A 13,229-nucleotide genomic window follows, 5' to 3' on the forward strand; every position below is an offset into this window, starting at 1 on the left:
CACAACTTGGCCAACACGTGTCGAAACGGATTCCCAACACCCCCGCGCCTCTCATCTGGCTCGACGCAGTCGAGGCTGAGAACTGTCCGTATATAGTCGCGGACGCGACGGGTCGTAACGGTTCGGCTCGCGCACGAGGTAAAAGAGAGCGAAAGAGAGAGAGAGAGAGAGAGAAAGATGGCCAACAAGAAGAGCAAAGCCAGGACGAAGGTGCGGGACGTGGATACGGTGGGCGGAGAGAGGCCACCAAAGGCGACGCCGCGGCTGTACCCGCGCGTTCGTCTGTTGAATCGATTCTACGAGCCCTTGGTGCTCCTGTCGGTCCTGGGGCGGACGCGAGGGGAGCATCTGCGAGCAAACCTGCCGCGGGGGTCGAACCTCGACCAATGGTCGATCAAGCACGTCCGGCGCCTGTTCCTCTTCAAGGCGGCGTACCTGTGCGACTTCCGGAAGGGAGGCGACACCGTCACCGCCATGGCGATCGAGGGCCGGCCGGAAGGCAAGATCATTTGGGTAGCGTCGAACACATCTCCGGAGCCGAAGATCATTCCCTTTATGCAGGAGCTGCTGTCGAGGCTTTCCCGCGCGGACGAGACAGACGCGGACGTGGAAAGGAGGGTGGACGACGCCGCCAAGTTCTGCATCGGGTTCGCGAGCCATCGGATCAAGAATTACGCGAGCTTCATCTGCTCCAAGATCGAAAAGTGCAAGAGCCTGTTCGAAAGGCGTCCGCTGCAAAATTCCAAGTGTGAGTTTGCATTCTTCCTCATTTTTGTTTTTGGAGGGGAAGAGGGGAATGTTTTCCCTGCTCAGTCTCTCCTTCTGTGCGTTCGTTCCGCTGTGCTGTGCTAAAAGGTGCATCCACGGTGCAGACATGCCGCTCTTTCGCTGGCTCGAAAACTTCATGAGGCTCAGGGACTCGTATTTTAAACTCTGCAGATTCGCATACGATCAGCGGAGGTGCGGAGAGATGAAGCTGCTCGAAGAGTTGTGCAAAGAGCCCGACTTCCACCCCGATCAAGACTCTTTTCACTTCCACTTCAAAATGCTGAGGCACTACGTTGGTCGTCTTGGCCATCATATAAAGGCCGTAAAGATGCTTGTGCTCTGCATGCCCCGGCTCTCGAATTTGTTCGACGGTATCAAGATCCGTCCCATACCCACGCCGTCGAGTTTTGAAGTTCCACTGACCGATGACATGACTAATATAGACCGCATTGTTATAAGACTTCTACCTTCTGGATCCGAACAGGTCGCACATTACCAAAGAACGCTCCAGGAAATGGATACGAAATTCAAAGTAATGGATCGTTTCATGGAGAAATATCAAGATCCCAACTTGAAACCGCGCGTCCACGCCGAAGTTCAGGTTGCGGCCTTTTTTGAGAACAGACAACTCAGATTCGAGGATTCGGACCCCTTCATCGCGTCCAGTAAACCGTCGTGCTATTGCTGTTTTCTCTATTTTCGACGTCACCATCCCAACTTTGTGACACCGCCTGCCCACCAGAATATTCATCTGAACTGGGGGCTTCCGGACTTCCAAGACGACATCAAGCAGAGGGACATACTGAACAGTATGATTCCCGATATCCGTAGAGACCTGTTAGATCAGATCGATCAAAAGCAGCCGAACCTATTTATGCATCCCGACTCCACAACTGGGATCACGGAGTCGTTAATGGACTTGTCTGACGAGGCTATGTCGGTTCTCGACTCGGATGACTCATCGGTCTTTGATAGAAACTCAGGCAGGTGTTCTGCAGATGAATCGTCAAGAAGCCTTCTCACGGATATAGTAGACAGCGAAAGTATTGAAACCTCGTCCCGCCCATTGAATGACGATGAAGATATCACAGCGACGGCAGATTGGCTTGGTCAACTGCAAGTGAACGATGATGACGGCGCGTCGGATGATAATTGGCAAGACTCATCTGACGGCGGCGGCGTACCACTTTAGAAGTCCAACTTGCATCTCTGTGTTCTACCTCCGGGCTCAGCTGTGAAAGACTTCAGGGACTACAAAACAGGTTGTGAGGGCTAGGCCAAGGCTTCCAGTGTTTGCGCCTTTATATATGTGCTGCTAACTTCTCATGCAGATTTCTTGTCGTCCCGAAAGCGGCAGGAAAATAGCTGGCACGCACCTGAAGATTCTCACAGTGCGTAGTAAGGACTGGTTCAAGATACTTTGAGAAATGGACAGATTTAACGGACACACGCCACGAGATAAAAGAACAAGATTGTAATGCTTTAAAGAAACCTACCAATTTGACTTCTTCTTGTTCCTTCTGGTTACGAGAATCGGCTGGTCGTCAAGTAGGAAAGAATAGCGATGACAATGTATTGCCGTTTCCATTATAAATGAACGTTGACGATGTGGTACATCTCATGTTCAATCTCCAGAGTTTGAATCCTTTTTTTAGCAACTGCGAGGAGTGAACATTCCAGTTGTATGGGCAGATTCACTCCGATTAACTGTGAGTCGATAGATGAGCGATCGGCGGCTCATGGATGGAATGCTTGAAGACTATCATAAAAATAATTGAAGGACGGGGGGCATCGGAGAAATGAAGCCCGATTAATGCGGACATTCGAACCACTTCATCAGCTGCTGTACTAGCATCGGGATATTTCAAGAGCTTGTAGCGGATAGCATGGGATGTGCTAGAGCGTCAGCAACAGTATCGTCGTGAGATGCCATGCAGATTATCTAGTGGCGCTAGGGTCTGACAGTAGAGCTGCCAAATGAGTTCCAGTCAATCGACAGATCAAGTAGTCATTCCCTCTATCGTCGACGGCGGGCTGTTTTGTTCTGGATGCATTCGGACAATTCCCCCGTTTCGCGCTTTTGGCAAGGGTTTGAAAGGGGCGGACAACGTGGAAGCCCTGCTCGCTCCTACGCGAGCCAAGCGCATTGCGTCGTTGCATTCATCCAGGCCGGGGTTCGTCGTCGCGCTGTCAAACGGACACGTGGTGCTCGTTCCCTAGGTTTGCGATGCAGGAGTCATGCAACACGGTCGACTTCGTCCATGTAACACTGCTTGGGCAGCTGTTCGAGCATTCGTCCAAACTAGGACCTCAGGGTCCCGTCAGCGAGCGCAGCGTCAACAGGTGGATAGCAATGCGTGTTCCGATTCTGTGTTCGGGTTCGCCAAGGGTGCAGTGAGGAGACGAGATTGTGATCAAAGTGGATAGCTTGAAGTGCGTACCAATTGCCTCAGGACTCGGGAAATACATTACTCGCCGTCAGAGTCTCCAGCCAGCCAGGGAGGATCGTCCTCGTTGGAACCGCACCTCGGCGGCGCCAAGATCGCGCACAAAATATCATGCGAGGCCTTCCTGCTCGACACGCCGACGGAGGTTGTCAGCAGCTGCGCATTCATTTTTGCCGTACAGCATAGTTTGGGTTATTTGCAAACGGTGTTGCAAGCCTTGTGTCAGATCTCCAAGGATGATCGTGCCTACATGAGGCTAATGCGAATCTCCTAATACGCGCCCCAGACCATGGGGCCATGAATCCTGGATCAACTGAATTATCGATTGGCTATACGATTTAGAGTTACGCGCTTTGAGACTAGTTCGCCATGTGTGAACTTCCTTTCTCGCTTACCGTTCGAAACCATTTCAATAGCATTGAACATTCCGTAGACGCGTGAATTCTGGAAGGTTTTCCGTGACCGTTCGCTCCACCCGTTCCTGCGCATCGTATCGTTCCGCGATCGTAGGCCGTATTGGGCCTTCGGCATGTTGGAGATGCAGTCGTTCTCAAGCGTACTACTTGGGTCTATGTTTCAAGATGCCTCGAGCGCTGCATGGATTTATGCATTGTCAAAGTCAAGACCGTAACTGCGGCTCTTTCAGGCAGAGCTTTGGCAAGCGGCGAGACTCAGATGCCCGGGCATGATGCCGGCACGGGTCTTGGTAAGCGGTGAAGATGTGGTCATGTTAGCCTTAAAAGGGGGCCACCATCCTGTGGTTTTGTCGTCCCAAAAAAGGCTGGCGAGGCTGTGGGACGTCCGGCGCTCCTCTTCGCTTCGAAGACTGCAATTTCTCGTTCAGCCAGGCCGTCCTAGATCAGAGAAACGAGATCTGTACCATCTCGCGCGGCCAAATGTCCGGCCACGGGCGCTGTGACCGGCTCCGGGCGGCACTTAGGTCCCAGCAGCGAGGTGGTTGACTGTGTCGGAGCTGGACTGCTCCTGTGGTTACCGATGTCCTTGCACCAGACACGGCGCAAGAAGATGCCAGCTCGCATGCACGCACGCACGCCCCGAACGTCTGTCCGCAAGTTACGTGTAAGCACCCACTCTTGGTTGTCCTCATGCACGACCGTTTGGGGTTGTTTCAGTGGGAGCTCCTGTGCGTTTGGCAGCGCTACAGCTGCGGACCATCAAACCTCCCCGTTGCTGGCTTGGACTGTTCACGCTACCGGACCACGCCCGCTCTGCGTCTGGCAATTAGCGGTTCTTTATTGCTCACGCCGGAACGGGGCATCGATCTTCTCAGAGCGGTCGCACGTGGAGGAGACAAGGACGCCCCCGGGAGATTGCGACTCGCCTCTACCTGGCGACGCATCGTTGTGTCTGTGGGTCGGTGGGCGGTCGTTCAGCCTGGGTTTCACGTAATTATATGGCAGCATTTCTCGCTGCGCAGTCATGCTCGTTCGTCCTCCTGACGCACGCAAAGAATAATCACAGCAAACTCGACACCCCCATCATCTCCTTGACGGTCCTACGCAAGGACTCTCGCGTGCCCCAGGACCGGTTTGGCTGTCGCAGTCAGCACCTGGCATTCGAGGCCCCCGAGTCCAAGCGCTCACCCTGTACAAAGTGCTGAGACGATCTCCTTCCGGGTTGTCTGCTGGCTTCCGAGGCAACAAGTCTATCCACTTCATTTCTTCCTCTCTGCATCGGTGCTACACGACAGGACAAAGCGCTGTTGTTTGGGTCCCTCATCATTCGCTCCGCGCAACTGTTTGTGATCCTGTTCGTTTCGATCCTGCCATAGGAAGGTCCGCGCGAACCAAACGTCATCTCCGTCACACCGCGTGCCACGCCTGGGCCTTTGCACAACCTGATAGTCTCCAGGATCCCGCAACACCACAACGGAGCCAACGGTCGCTGCCCTCAAATACCGGCACCATGGCTTCTGCACAGGACGAGTTCAACGCAATCTTCAACAAGTCCGGCTACGAGACCGGCAAAGTACATCCGGACGACAGGGACGCCGCAACTCCATCGGACACATCCCGCTCGCCTTCGCCAGCACAATCGTTTTTGAACATTGACGACGACGAGGACAACGCAGAGGACCTAGCAGTCAAGGCAATGAGGGGCACGTACTATGTTCCGCGAGCGGCGCGGATGGCGAACACGGGACCCAAGGGCGTCATCGCGGACGCTCAGGCATTCGAGCAGGCCAAGAGACAGGCACGAAGCATACGGACAATGACGAGGAATCAGCGGTCAAGCTACGCGCCAGGCGGGCAGTCGCCCCCAAGCGTGTACAAGAGCGAGGAGTTTGACAAGAGCAGCGACGATGACGACGACGAGACGTTTCTGGAGAGCTGGCGGCAGAAACGGCTGCTCGAGCTCGCCAACAAGAACATCACCCACGTTCTGGGCAGCAGCGGCAAGAAGCTGTACGGCGACCTGCGCAAGGTTGACGCTGAGGGCTTCCTCAACATTGTCGAGGGCTCCCCCGCCAACACCGTTGTCCTGGTGCTCATATACGACCACAGCGTACGTGTTCTCTCTTCCCGACTCTCTCCCAAGTCCTGGCCCGCTCCTTGCTCACCAGCATGCTGACCTGCGCCCACAGTCCGAGGTGTCAAGCCTAGTCGAAGAAGCCGTGCGCGAGATGGCCTCCATGCACGCCACTTCGCGCTTCATCAAGCTTCACTACACCGAAGCCGAGTTCGAGCCAGCCGGCGTGCCCGCTCTGCTCGCCTATCGCGGCGGCGAGAAGTTCGCCGGCTTCGTGCCCGTCTCGGATGAGATTCCGGACCACGAGGAGCTGAGCGCGCGAACCCTGACAGCGCTCCTGCAACGGTTCGTCCCGCCCTACCCCCATTCTCCCAGGAGGATGTCATCTTTTCCGTAGCTGACTCCATTCCTTCAGGCATCAAGTCCTATGAGGCGAGGTAGTTTCTTGCGGGCTCTCCGCCGTGTCCTCCCCTTTATAAACGCTCGTTTAGCGCACGAGCCGTCCTCCTGCCATGACATGGATCATGAGCCAAATGATGCCTTCAACTCTCCATCTCCTCTCACAGACACCCCCTCCAAAAATAGCCTTGACGCGCACAAGTCGCGGCGCAAAGAAAGGAAGCAAATAATAGAACCGCCGCAAGGTCGATGGAGAGTTACGAAACCTGCCAAATTTTCCGCTTTTTTTTTTCATTTTCCTTTGGTCCATTGTTTATCATCTTCGCCCGAATTCGGGACGGTCTTCTGGCTCTTTTCACACATACATATATAACTACACATCTATCTTACGGGCGTATCTGGAACGGAGGGTTGGGATGGCGGCGCCTTGGATGGTGGGAACGGGAATAGTGGGTAAAGAGGGGAAGGCCTTCTATTTCTCTTCTTGCTGGCCTCGACAGATCCCCTCACGGCTTTCTTATTTCACTGCTTCCTCTCCCTCCCTCTCGCACAATCTATGTTTCTCTCATCACGGCAGCGACCCGCTCGTGGAACGACGACCCGTCGTGCTCGGCATCGCTCAAGGAGGGCAACGGCTGTAGAGCTCATTTCACTCCGCCGTTTTGCGGCTTGTCCTCTTTCCCAGAGGGATATCTACACCGTTCCCTAAAAAAAATCCTCTTCCTACCTCCTTTCCACCTCTTCTCTCATCTCGCGTTCCCTAAACGATCAAACAAGACGTGTTCAAATAGATGTCCGGGACGGTGAACGGGGGTGGGCGGGAGCGGTGGGAGCAAGTGAAGGCGGCATGTACACTCGAGAGATACCCACGCTATATCAAAAGAAAATAAAAAGTAAACGAGACCGAGATTCCCCGTCTCCTTTACCTGTGGACCTGGGGATGTTAGACGGAAAGGGATTTTTTTTCATATTTCGCTATCGCCCATTTTCTCAACTTTTTTTATTCGAGAGGAGAATGTTGTCGCAAGTCTACAGCGTGTGTGCCTTGAACCGCTTAGAGGAAGAGAAACTCATTGCCATGTTTGATTTTGGACCTGTCGGCCTACGGATAATATATTCAAGTATTATAAAGGATAAGAATGCATCCCAGCCCGTGGGCCGTCAAAGTAAAGGCCAACACCAAATCGCGCTCCTTTGCTTCTCGCCCTCTCCGCAGTTTAGAAAGGAGCAGATATCACAGGCTCGACATGGTTCCACGGCCCATGAACGCCTATATGGTGTAAATGTTTGCTACAATTTTCTTTTCGTGCCCACACCCGCGTCTCTTTCCGCTTGCGTGCAACAGCACGCCGGAACCGTGCGGAAAACCCGTCCGAGAAATGACCCCAAGCGCCACGCTGAAAAGAACGTTTGCTCGCCCCCTGTTTGTTTTACGGTCTGCCCAACAATCCTCAGAAGGAAATAGAAAAAAAAAGTTCAAATCAAGGAAGCAGAAAGCACAGCGAGGTCACGCGGAAAGGTGCCGTGGAGACCGATGGCCCACCGTGTGTTGGAAAGCGAAGTAGTGAGTATTAAAAAATAAGCCTGGTGTCGTTAGACCTTGGTCATCTTAACGGGAACGATATCGATGTTGTGCAGCTCAGCCGGGAAGACGCAGTCTGGACCAAAGATGCATGTTTTGCCTCGCTCATTAGGCCACTTCGTCGGATCCAGACGCTCGGGTGCTTGGCAGCGGTGGCCATATATGCATCTATCATGAGACATACATCAGCGTGACAGCTCGTCCAATACCAGAACAATTGATCATGCAAAGGGGCGGGCAAACAAAAAACAACGGCCGAATCTGCGATGAGAAAGAATGAGGATAACACGAGACACACATACCTGGGATCATCACAGCTGCTGCCAGAACGGCAACACGCGAATCGAGCGACAACCTTCAGCACCTCAAGCTCCCGCTTAGACGGATCCTTGTCATGCTTATGTGTGCACTTGTTGCCGTAAGGACACTCCTGGCGTAGGTAGTGCACGTTGCACATCTTCATCTTCCGCACACGGTCTATCTCGGCTCTGTCGAACTTGACGATCGGGTCGAGACGCTGGCCCTTGCGATTTCGCGGTATAGTGTCTTTGGACGTGGGCTCCGGTATGGCCTTTTCGATGGGCGGCGTGGGCGGTGGAAGGACCGCTGCTGCCGCAGCTGCGGCGCGATTCGCCCAAGAGACGGGACTGGGCTTCGCGTAAGTCGATTCCCCCATGGAAGAGATTGACTCGGACGGCGTGTGACTCATTGAGCGAAGGAGGGCACCGACAGCGGCCACCTCTGGATTGCCGTTCATGGTGCCTATCGGCGTCGGCACGATTCTTTCGGAGCGGAAAATGGTGCCAAATTTCGAGCGATTAAAGGGTAAGTCCAAAAGCTCCTTGCCAAATGGCTGTCCTTCCAGCAAAGTTACACGCCTCGTGATGACCTCATCGAAGATGTACTTTTCCAGTAAACGGGCAAAGCCGTTATCATGGGAGCAGCCAAAAACTAAGCGGTGGTCAGCCTGGGAAGAACGAGGGGCACAGCGCTCAGGCGTGTGGATATGCTGCTTCCTTACCGATGTGTTTGCAGCGAGGGTCGTAGGCGTGAAGCTTAAACAGTTCTGGCGCAGCATGTCAGTAAACGTGCGGCAAGTAATGACGACCAGTAGCCCTTCCATATGCTTACCAGATACCTTCACGTCCGCCCGATCTTTGCCAGGGCCAACGTCGATAAAATCGAAAAGCGCATTGCCACGCGTGAAGCCCCGCACAAAGTCCTCGATCAATGTGGGTGATGCAACAAGTCCGGATCTACTGCACATATCGGCCAAGCCCTTGACGTTGGCGTACATTCGCGTGACAACCTTGATCTCGTTGGGCAAGTCAGGCACCTGCTCACGGGCGTACAACTCCGTCGACTGACGCAGCATTTCGGCGGCCTGGCGACCGCCCTCCTCGCCCTTGGATAAATAATGTTCATGGAAAATCATACCATCGCCGTCGATCAGCACGAGCACAAACGGATCGCGGTCGATAGTCCGTCTAAGGTTCTCATACTCGTTCTTGTAGACTGAATTGTTTGCAAAAAATGGGCCGTGCTGGCGCTTCTCAATCTCTACTTGCTCCAGCAGCTTGGCATATTCCTGGCTGACATATGTATAGCGGTGAATCAGTTCCTACGACGGCGGGCGTCAGCTATGCAGTTTTCAATCTTCAGTCATCCCTGTCGAGGATCGCACAGCAGTGACACTCGAGCACGACGCCATGAACGACGTTGTCACGAATATGACATAAACAATGTTCACGGAGCCGGCAGCTGCCGTATTGAGCGGGTACGAAGCCAGCCATGTTGATAAAGCACTGCCGTCCATTCTGAACCGACCTTGTAGCACGAGAGTATATATCATCACGGTAGACACACACCAAGACGACGTACCTCAATAAGTGCATTCTTCACGTCATCCGAGCGCTTCGTGTTCTCATAGCGAGTCCAGGCGTCGACGATGATGGAGTCCAAGCTGCCATGACTACCATTTGAGGTATGTGGGTGAAGCGTGGGCGAAGCCATGTCAACAAACTTGCCCGGAGAAGCCAAAACCTGACCAGGGGACGAAAACTGGCCGAAGGAAAAGGGTCTGTTGGTCATTTTTCTTCTGCTCCCCTGCTTTTTGTCTGGACGCAAACCTCCAGAATGGATTGTGCTCCAGCTCTTGGAGCCTGATGGGAATTCGCAACAGTAAGCGAGACTGCCTTTGAAATTGATGATAAGGGTGGTGGTGGCTGTAGTGGAGGGGGTGATGATGACAGTGGTGGTGGTGGTGATGTTGCTGGTGATGACGATAATGATGATGATGATGAAAAAAAGAGCTCACGACCGGAGTGCTAGCCTCGTGACTTTAGTGAACGCAGCGAGGGAAGGAAAACGGTGAGGTCTCGCCAAGGTTGGCGGCCCTTCCAGCAGCAAGCACAGAGAGAAATGGCGTCGTGCAGAAAGCTTGGGAGTGAGACGGGTCTAAAGGATCCAGACTCTGGCGCGACGTGGTGGGCAAGAGGCGCAAAGAGCTGTCCGTCACGACAACGCGCAGACCAGCAAGGTTTTATGGTGTGCAGGTGCAGGCAAGTGTGCAGACGGGTGGCGACAATGCGGGTGCGGGCGTGCGTAGTGAAGTATACTCACAGCTCGATTGGCTCTGAAGGATGAGAGCAGGTCAATTAAGGAAGAAGACGAGGTTGCGGGCGTGGCGGTGAATGCAGGCAAGGAGAAAAGAAAAGACGGGGGAAAGGACGATGATGAATGACGGCGAGGACGGTGTTGATGACGATGACGGTGGTGGTGGTGATGGAGAAGAATGGATAAGAGAATCTGGTCCGGTTTGCAGGCTTTGATATTTGGGCATAATTCTTGAGATCAGTCGTCAAAAAAAGTGCCAACTCGCGGCGCTTCCAGACCAAGGCTGAGTCGTGTTTGGCCGGGCCTGACTTGGGTCGATCTACTTTCATTCACTCCCAACGAGCTACTTGACGGCTACCCGAACATTCCACGCTCTGCGTGTCCTGCTCATCTGCACGTATTGTGCGATATGTGTGTGTGTCTATCTCGCTGCTTTCTCTGTCCTCTTCTCTGTCTGTCTGTCTCTCCCTCTGACCCCCGCGCGCGTATCGTGAACCAGCGCCTACATGAAACACGAGGGATGTCCGACAAAAACAAATATCGAAATCTCATTTTCCAGATCTGCCTGTTCATTTTATCCTACAATCTTCATGCAAGGCTTTCCACTTCACGCCGGCCACATGGGCCGACTAATTTTGGTGCGCGACAAGCAAACAGAAAAAAGGAGTCGAGAAATGGGTATCTCATGCCGAACGAAAGGTTGCCTTCCTGAGGCTTTTTTGTTCCCTGAGAAGAGATGAAGTTCTTTTTTTTCTCTATTTACCCTTCAAAAGAAAAATTTTCTTCACTTCGAATGGAAAAAAAAAAAATGTGCCCGTTTGGCAGCCGACAGATCGGCGCAAGGGCGCCCCCTGGCGTGCAGCGGGAGTGCTATACCCAGTCCGCTCTAGCCCGCGCGGTTCGCGACAAGCGGGCGCTCTGCCCAGAGGACCCCCCCCATTGTTGCTGGCACGACCGCACTGGGCGTAGTTTGCCTGCCAACTGCCACCTGGCATGCTCGTCTGCGGGTCGACCAAACGCAGCCCAGCACGACACCGAGAAACAAAATATACCTCCAGCTCCACCATCCGTCTGACCCTCCCCTCTGCCAATCCACATCGTCGCACCACATTCGCCCCCACCCCGTGTTCTCTCCTGCACAATGCGATACTTTCGATCAGCAGCTCTGGCCCTGCTGCCGCTGCTTGCCCTAAGCGCCACTGCCCAAGTCGAGGTAACTAGCACGTTTTCGCCGCAGTCGAGCTCGCGCGACTCTGCTCAGCAGCATCGGCAGCATCAGCAGCAAGCTCTTGTTGCAGTGCCTGTGTCTCGCCCCCGGATCAATTCCTCCTCTAGTCTTCTCACAAGCTGTTTGCTGATGCTCCCTAGGCCGTGTGGGAAGAGCTGACCGACGAAGAAGCCGCGGCGGCGACGGGCCAGCCCACCATTGCACTCGACGTCAAGACCACCTTTCCCTACAGCGAGTTTGGCGTCAAGCTCGTGAATAATCATGCAACACAGGCAGTATGTTCTCTTTGATGGTTCAGGACGCCGACCGGGCTGCGTGCGCATCGACGGCTTGTTTGGACGAGCTTGTTCGAGTCCAGCAGCTTCGAGCAGGAAGTGAGATAGCTCGTCCACAGCTCGTCTGTAGCCGTGCACAGTCTGCCCCGAGTCGGCGGAGCAATTGGTCGCACGGGCACGAAGAGTCTGATCAAACGTCACAGGTGCTGACTTTCAACAACAAAGAGACGGAGCCCGTGCGCGTTCAGATTGTTGGTGGTTCTCTGTGGGACATCAAGGCCGACACCATCGTGCGCAACTTGACGGCCATTCCGTACAATGTCGAGGTGCCTGCAGGCTCGGAGCAGAGCCTCACGTACAACTTCGCTACGGAGCTGCACCCGCAAGACCTCCGTCTGTACCTCGCAGCCCTTGTGACCAAGGGCGAGATGGGCTTCCAGGTGTCAGCCTACAACGGCACCGTCTCCGTCGTGGAGGCCCCGCTCTCCTTCTTTGACCCCCAGATGTACGTAGAAGCCGCTTCTTCCCCTACGAGCCGCCTAGAGGCACACACGCGCACAAGCATGGCCTCGACGGGATGGAGATCACAGCATCGCTAACGCAGCTTCTCTTTCATGCAGGATTTTCTTGTACGTCTTTCTCTCGGCCTGCTTCGCTGGCACGTGCTACTTCATCTACAACACATGGATTGCGACACTGTTCCCGCAGAAGAAGCGCGGTGGCAAAGGCGGCGAGCGTGCCAAGGGTCCGTCCAAGGCCGGCAAGCCTGTTGACTCGTCTGACCAGGCGGCGGACGGACCGGCCACGGCGAGCGGTGCCAAAGTGTTGGATGAGAGCTGGATTCCGCCCCAGCACCTGAAGAAGCCGGAGGCAAAGAGAACGGGAAGCGGCAGGGCCAGCACGCCGAAGTCGAAAGCCAGGTAAGAACGGGCGGAGGTTGTGTTGGGTCTGGAAAGTGAGGGAGGAGTTTGTTGCTGCTGCACGTGCTTACGTGGGAGGACAGGTGGGGTGACTGGGCACAACAGGAAGAGAAGACGAGGGCAATTGGTTGCTCCTTGGTCACGACCAGGAGAATTAAAAAATGCATCTGCGTGTTGGGGAAATTTCTTGGTTCTCCCCGGTTCTCTTGCAGGCCATCTGCACTGTACAAAAAAAAATGCAGTACATCACCAGAGCAATCAGGGTACCATCTATCGAAGCAAAGACTATGTATGTTTGTATTGTCTGACTTGCAACGGTCGGACGCTACATGGCAGAACACATGGATTTTGAAATTTTTTTTATTCCGCGATCGCCTGTGATCAGCGCACAGTGTGATGGACATGATTTCAGTGGGCAGGGCGACGAGTGGCGAGCCGGACGTACGACACCACGTCAAAAGGGAGCCCCAAGGTTCTGAGCGGGACACGAGATGAGAGTCAGAA

The 13,229-nt window shown here is 54.2% G+C and overlaps 4 protein-coding genes across 8 annotated transcripts; 3 read left to right on the top strand and 1 right to left on the bottom strand.

Annotated features, from left to right (window-relative positions):
• Positions 1-177: 177 nt before the first annotated feature.
• Positions 178-2,268, top strand: PV09_05004 (the record flags this gene model as incomplete). Of its 2 annotated transcripts, XM_016358454.1 has the most annotated exons (3): positions 178-748; positions 873-1,751; positions 1,803-2,268. In XM_016358454.1, 3 exons carry the CDS (start codon positions 178-180, stop codon positions 1,958-1,960), a joined length of 1,608 nt encoding a protein of 535 aa, XP_016213555.1. In that variant the 3' UTR covers positions 1,961-2,268. The 2 variants fall into 2 exon arrangements, with proteins under 2 accessions (XP_016213555.1, XP_016213554.1); XM_016358453.1 differs by having other exon boundaries at positions 873-2,268.
• A 2,342-nt stretch (positions 2,269-4,610) lies between these two features.
• On the top strand, positions 4,611-7,026 carry PV09_05005 (uncharacterized protein). Its single transcript, XM_016358455.1, has 3 exons — positions 4,611-5,741; positions 5,821-6,050; positions 6,121-7,026. Exons 1-3 carry the CDS (start codon positions 5,142-5,144, stop codon positions 6,134-6,136), a joined length of 846 nt encoding a protein of 281 aa, XP_016213556.1. The 5' UTR covers positions 4,611-5,141; the 3' UTR covers positions 6,137-7,026.
• Positions 7,027-7,180: 154 nt separating this feature from the next.
• PV09_05006 lies at positions 7,181-10,503 on the bottom strand. 2 transcript variants are annotated; one of them, XM_016358456.1, is made up of 6 exons: positions 10,309-10,503; positions 9,568-9,848; positions 8,818-9,307; positions 8,708-8,752; positions 7,989-8,637; positions 7,181-7,854 (listed from the first exon to the last, which is right to left on the bottom strand). In XM_016358456.1, the coding sequence occupies exons 2-6, from the start codon at positions 9,775-9,777 to the stop codon at positions 7,698-7,700; spliced, it is 1,551 nt and encodes a 516-aa protein (XP_016213557.1). In that variant the 5' UTR covers positions 9,778-9,848; positions 10,309-10,503; the 3' UTR covers positions 7,181-7,697. The 2 variants fall into 2 exon arrangements, with proteins under 2 accessions (XP_016213557.1, XP_016213558.1); XM_016358457.1 differs by having other exon boundaries at positions 8,818-9,848.
• A 794-nt stretch (positions 10,504-11,297) lies between these two features.
• Positions 11,298-13,088, top strand: PV09_05007. Of its 3 annotated transcripts, XM_016358458.1 has the most exons (4): positions 11,298-11,515; positions 11,671-11,805; positions 12,009-12,310; positions 12,426-13,088. In XM_016358458.1, exons 1-4 carry the CDS (start codon positions 11,444-11,446, stop codon positions 12,727-12,729), a joined length of 813 nt encoding a protein of 270 aa, XP_016213559.1. In that variant the 5' UTR covers positions 11,298-11,443; the 3' UTR covers positions 12,730-13,088. The 3 variants fall into 3 exon arrangements, with proteins under 3 accessions (XP_016213559.1, XP_016213561.1, XP_016213560.1); XM_016358460.1 differs by having other exon boundaries at positions 11,671-12,310; XM_016358459.1 differs by having other exon boundaries at positions 11,298-12,310.
• The last annotated feature ends 141 nt before the right edge of the window (positions 13,089-13,229 follow it).

Source organism: Verruconis gallopava (genome assembly GCF_000836295.1).
Source record: "Verruconis gallopava strain CBS 43764 unplaced genomic scaffold supercont1.15, whole genome shotgun sequence".
In the NCBI taxonomy this organism is placed as follows: domain Eukaryota; kingdom Fungi; phylum Ascomycota; class Dothideomycetes; order Venturiales; family Sympoventuriaceae; genus Verruconis; species Verruconis gallopava.

Bases quoted from the DNA above. Each gene is read 5' to 3' on its own strand.
- PV09_05005 (XM_016358455.1), top strand. From the start codon at position 5,142: ATGGCTTCTGCACAGGACGAGTTCAACGCAATCTTCAACAAGTCCGGC. The intron at 5,742-5,820 runs GTACGTGTTCTC...CTGCGCCCACAG, and splicing joins TGCTCATATACGACCACAGC to TCCGAGGTGTCAAGCCTAGT.
- PV09_05006 (XM_016358456.1), bottom strand. From the start codon at position 9,777: ATGACCAACAGACCCTTTTCCTTCGGCCAGTTTTCGTCCCCTGGTCAG. The intron at 8,753-8,817 runs GTAAGCATATGG...ATGCTGCGCCAG, and splicing joins GGCGGACGTGAAGGTATCTG to AACTGTTTAAGCTTCACGCC. The intron at 8,638-8,707 runs GTAAGGAAGCAG...ACCACCGCTTAG, and splicing joins CCCTCGCTGCAAACACATCG to TTTTTGGCTGCTCCCATGAT.
- PV09_05007 (XM_016358458.1), top strand. From the start codon at position 11,444: ATGCGATACTTTCGATCAGCAGCTCTGGCCCTGCTGCCGCTGCTTGCC. The intron at 11,516-11,670 runs GTAACTAGCACG...GATGCTCCCTAG, and splicing joins GCGCCACTGCCCAAGTCGAG to GCCGTGTGGGAAGAGCTGAC. The intron at 11,806-12,008 runs GTATGTTCTCTT...CAAACGTCACAG, and splicing joins ATAATCATGCAACACAGGCA to GTGCTGACTTTCAACAACAA.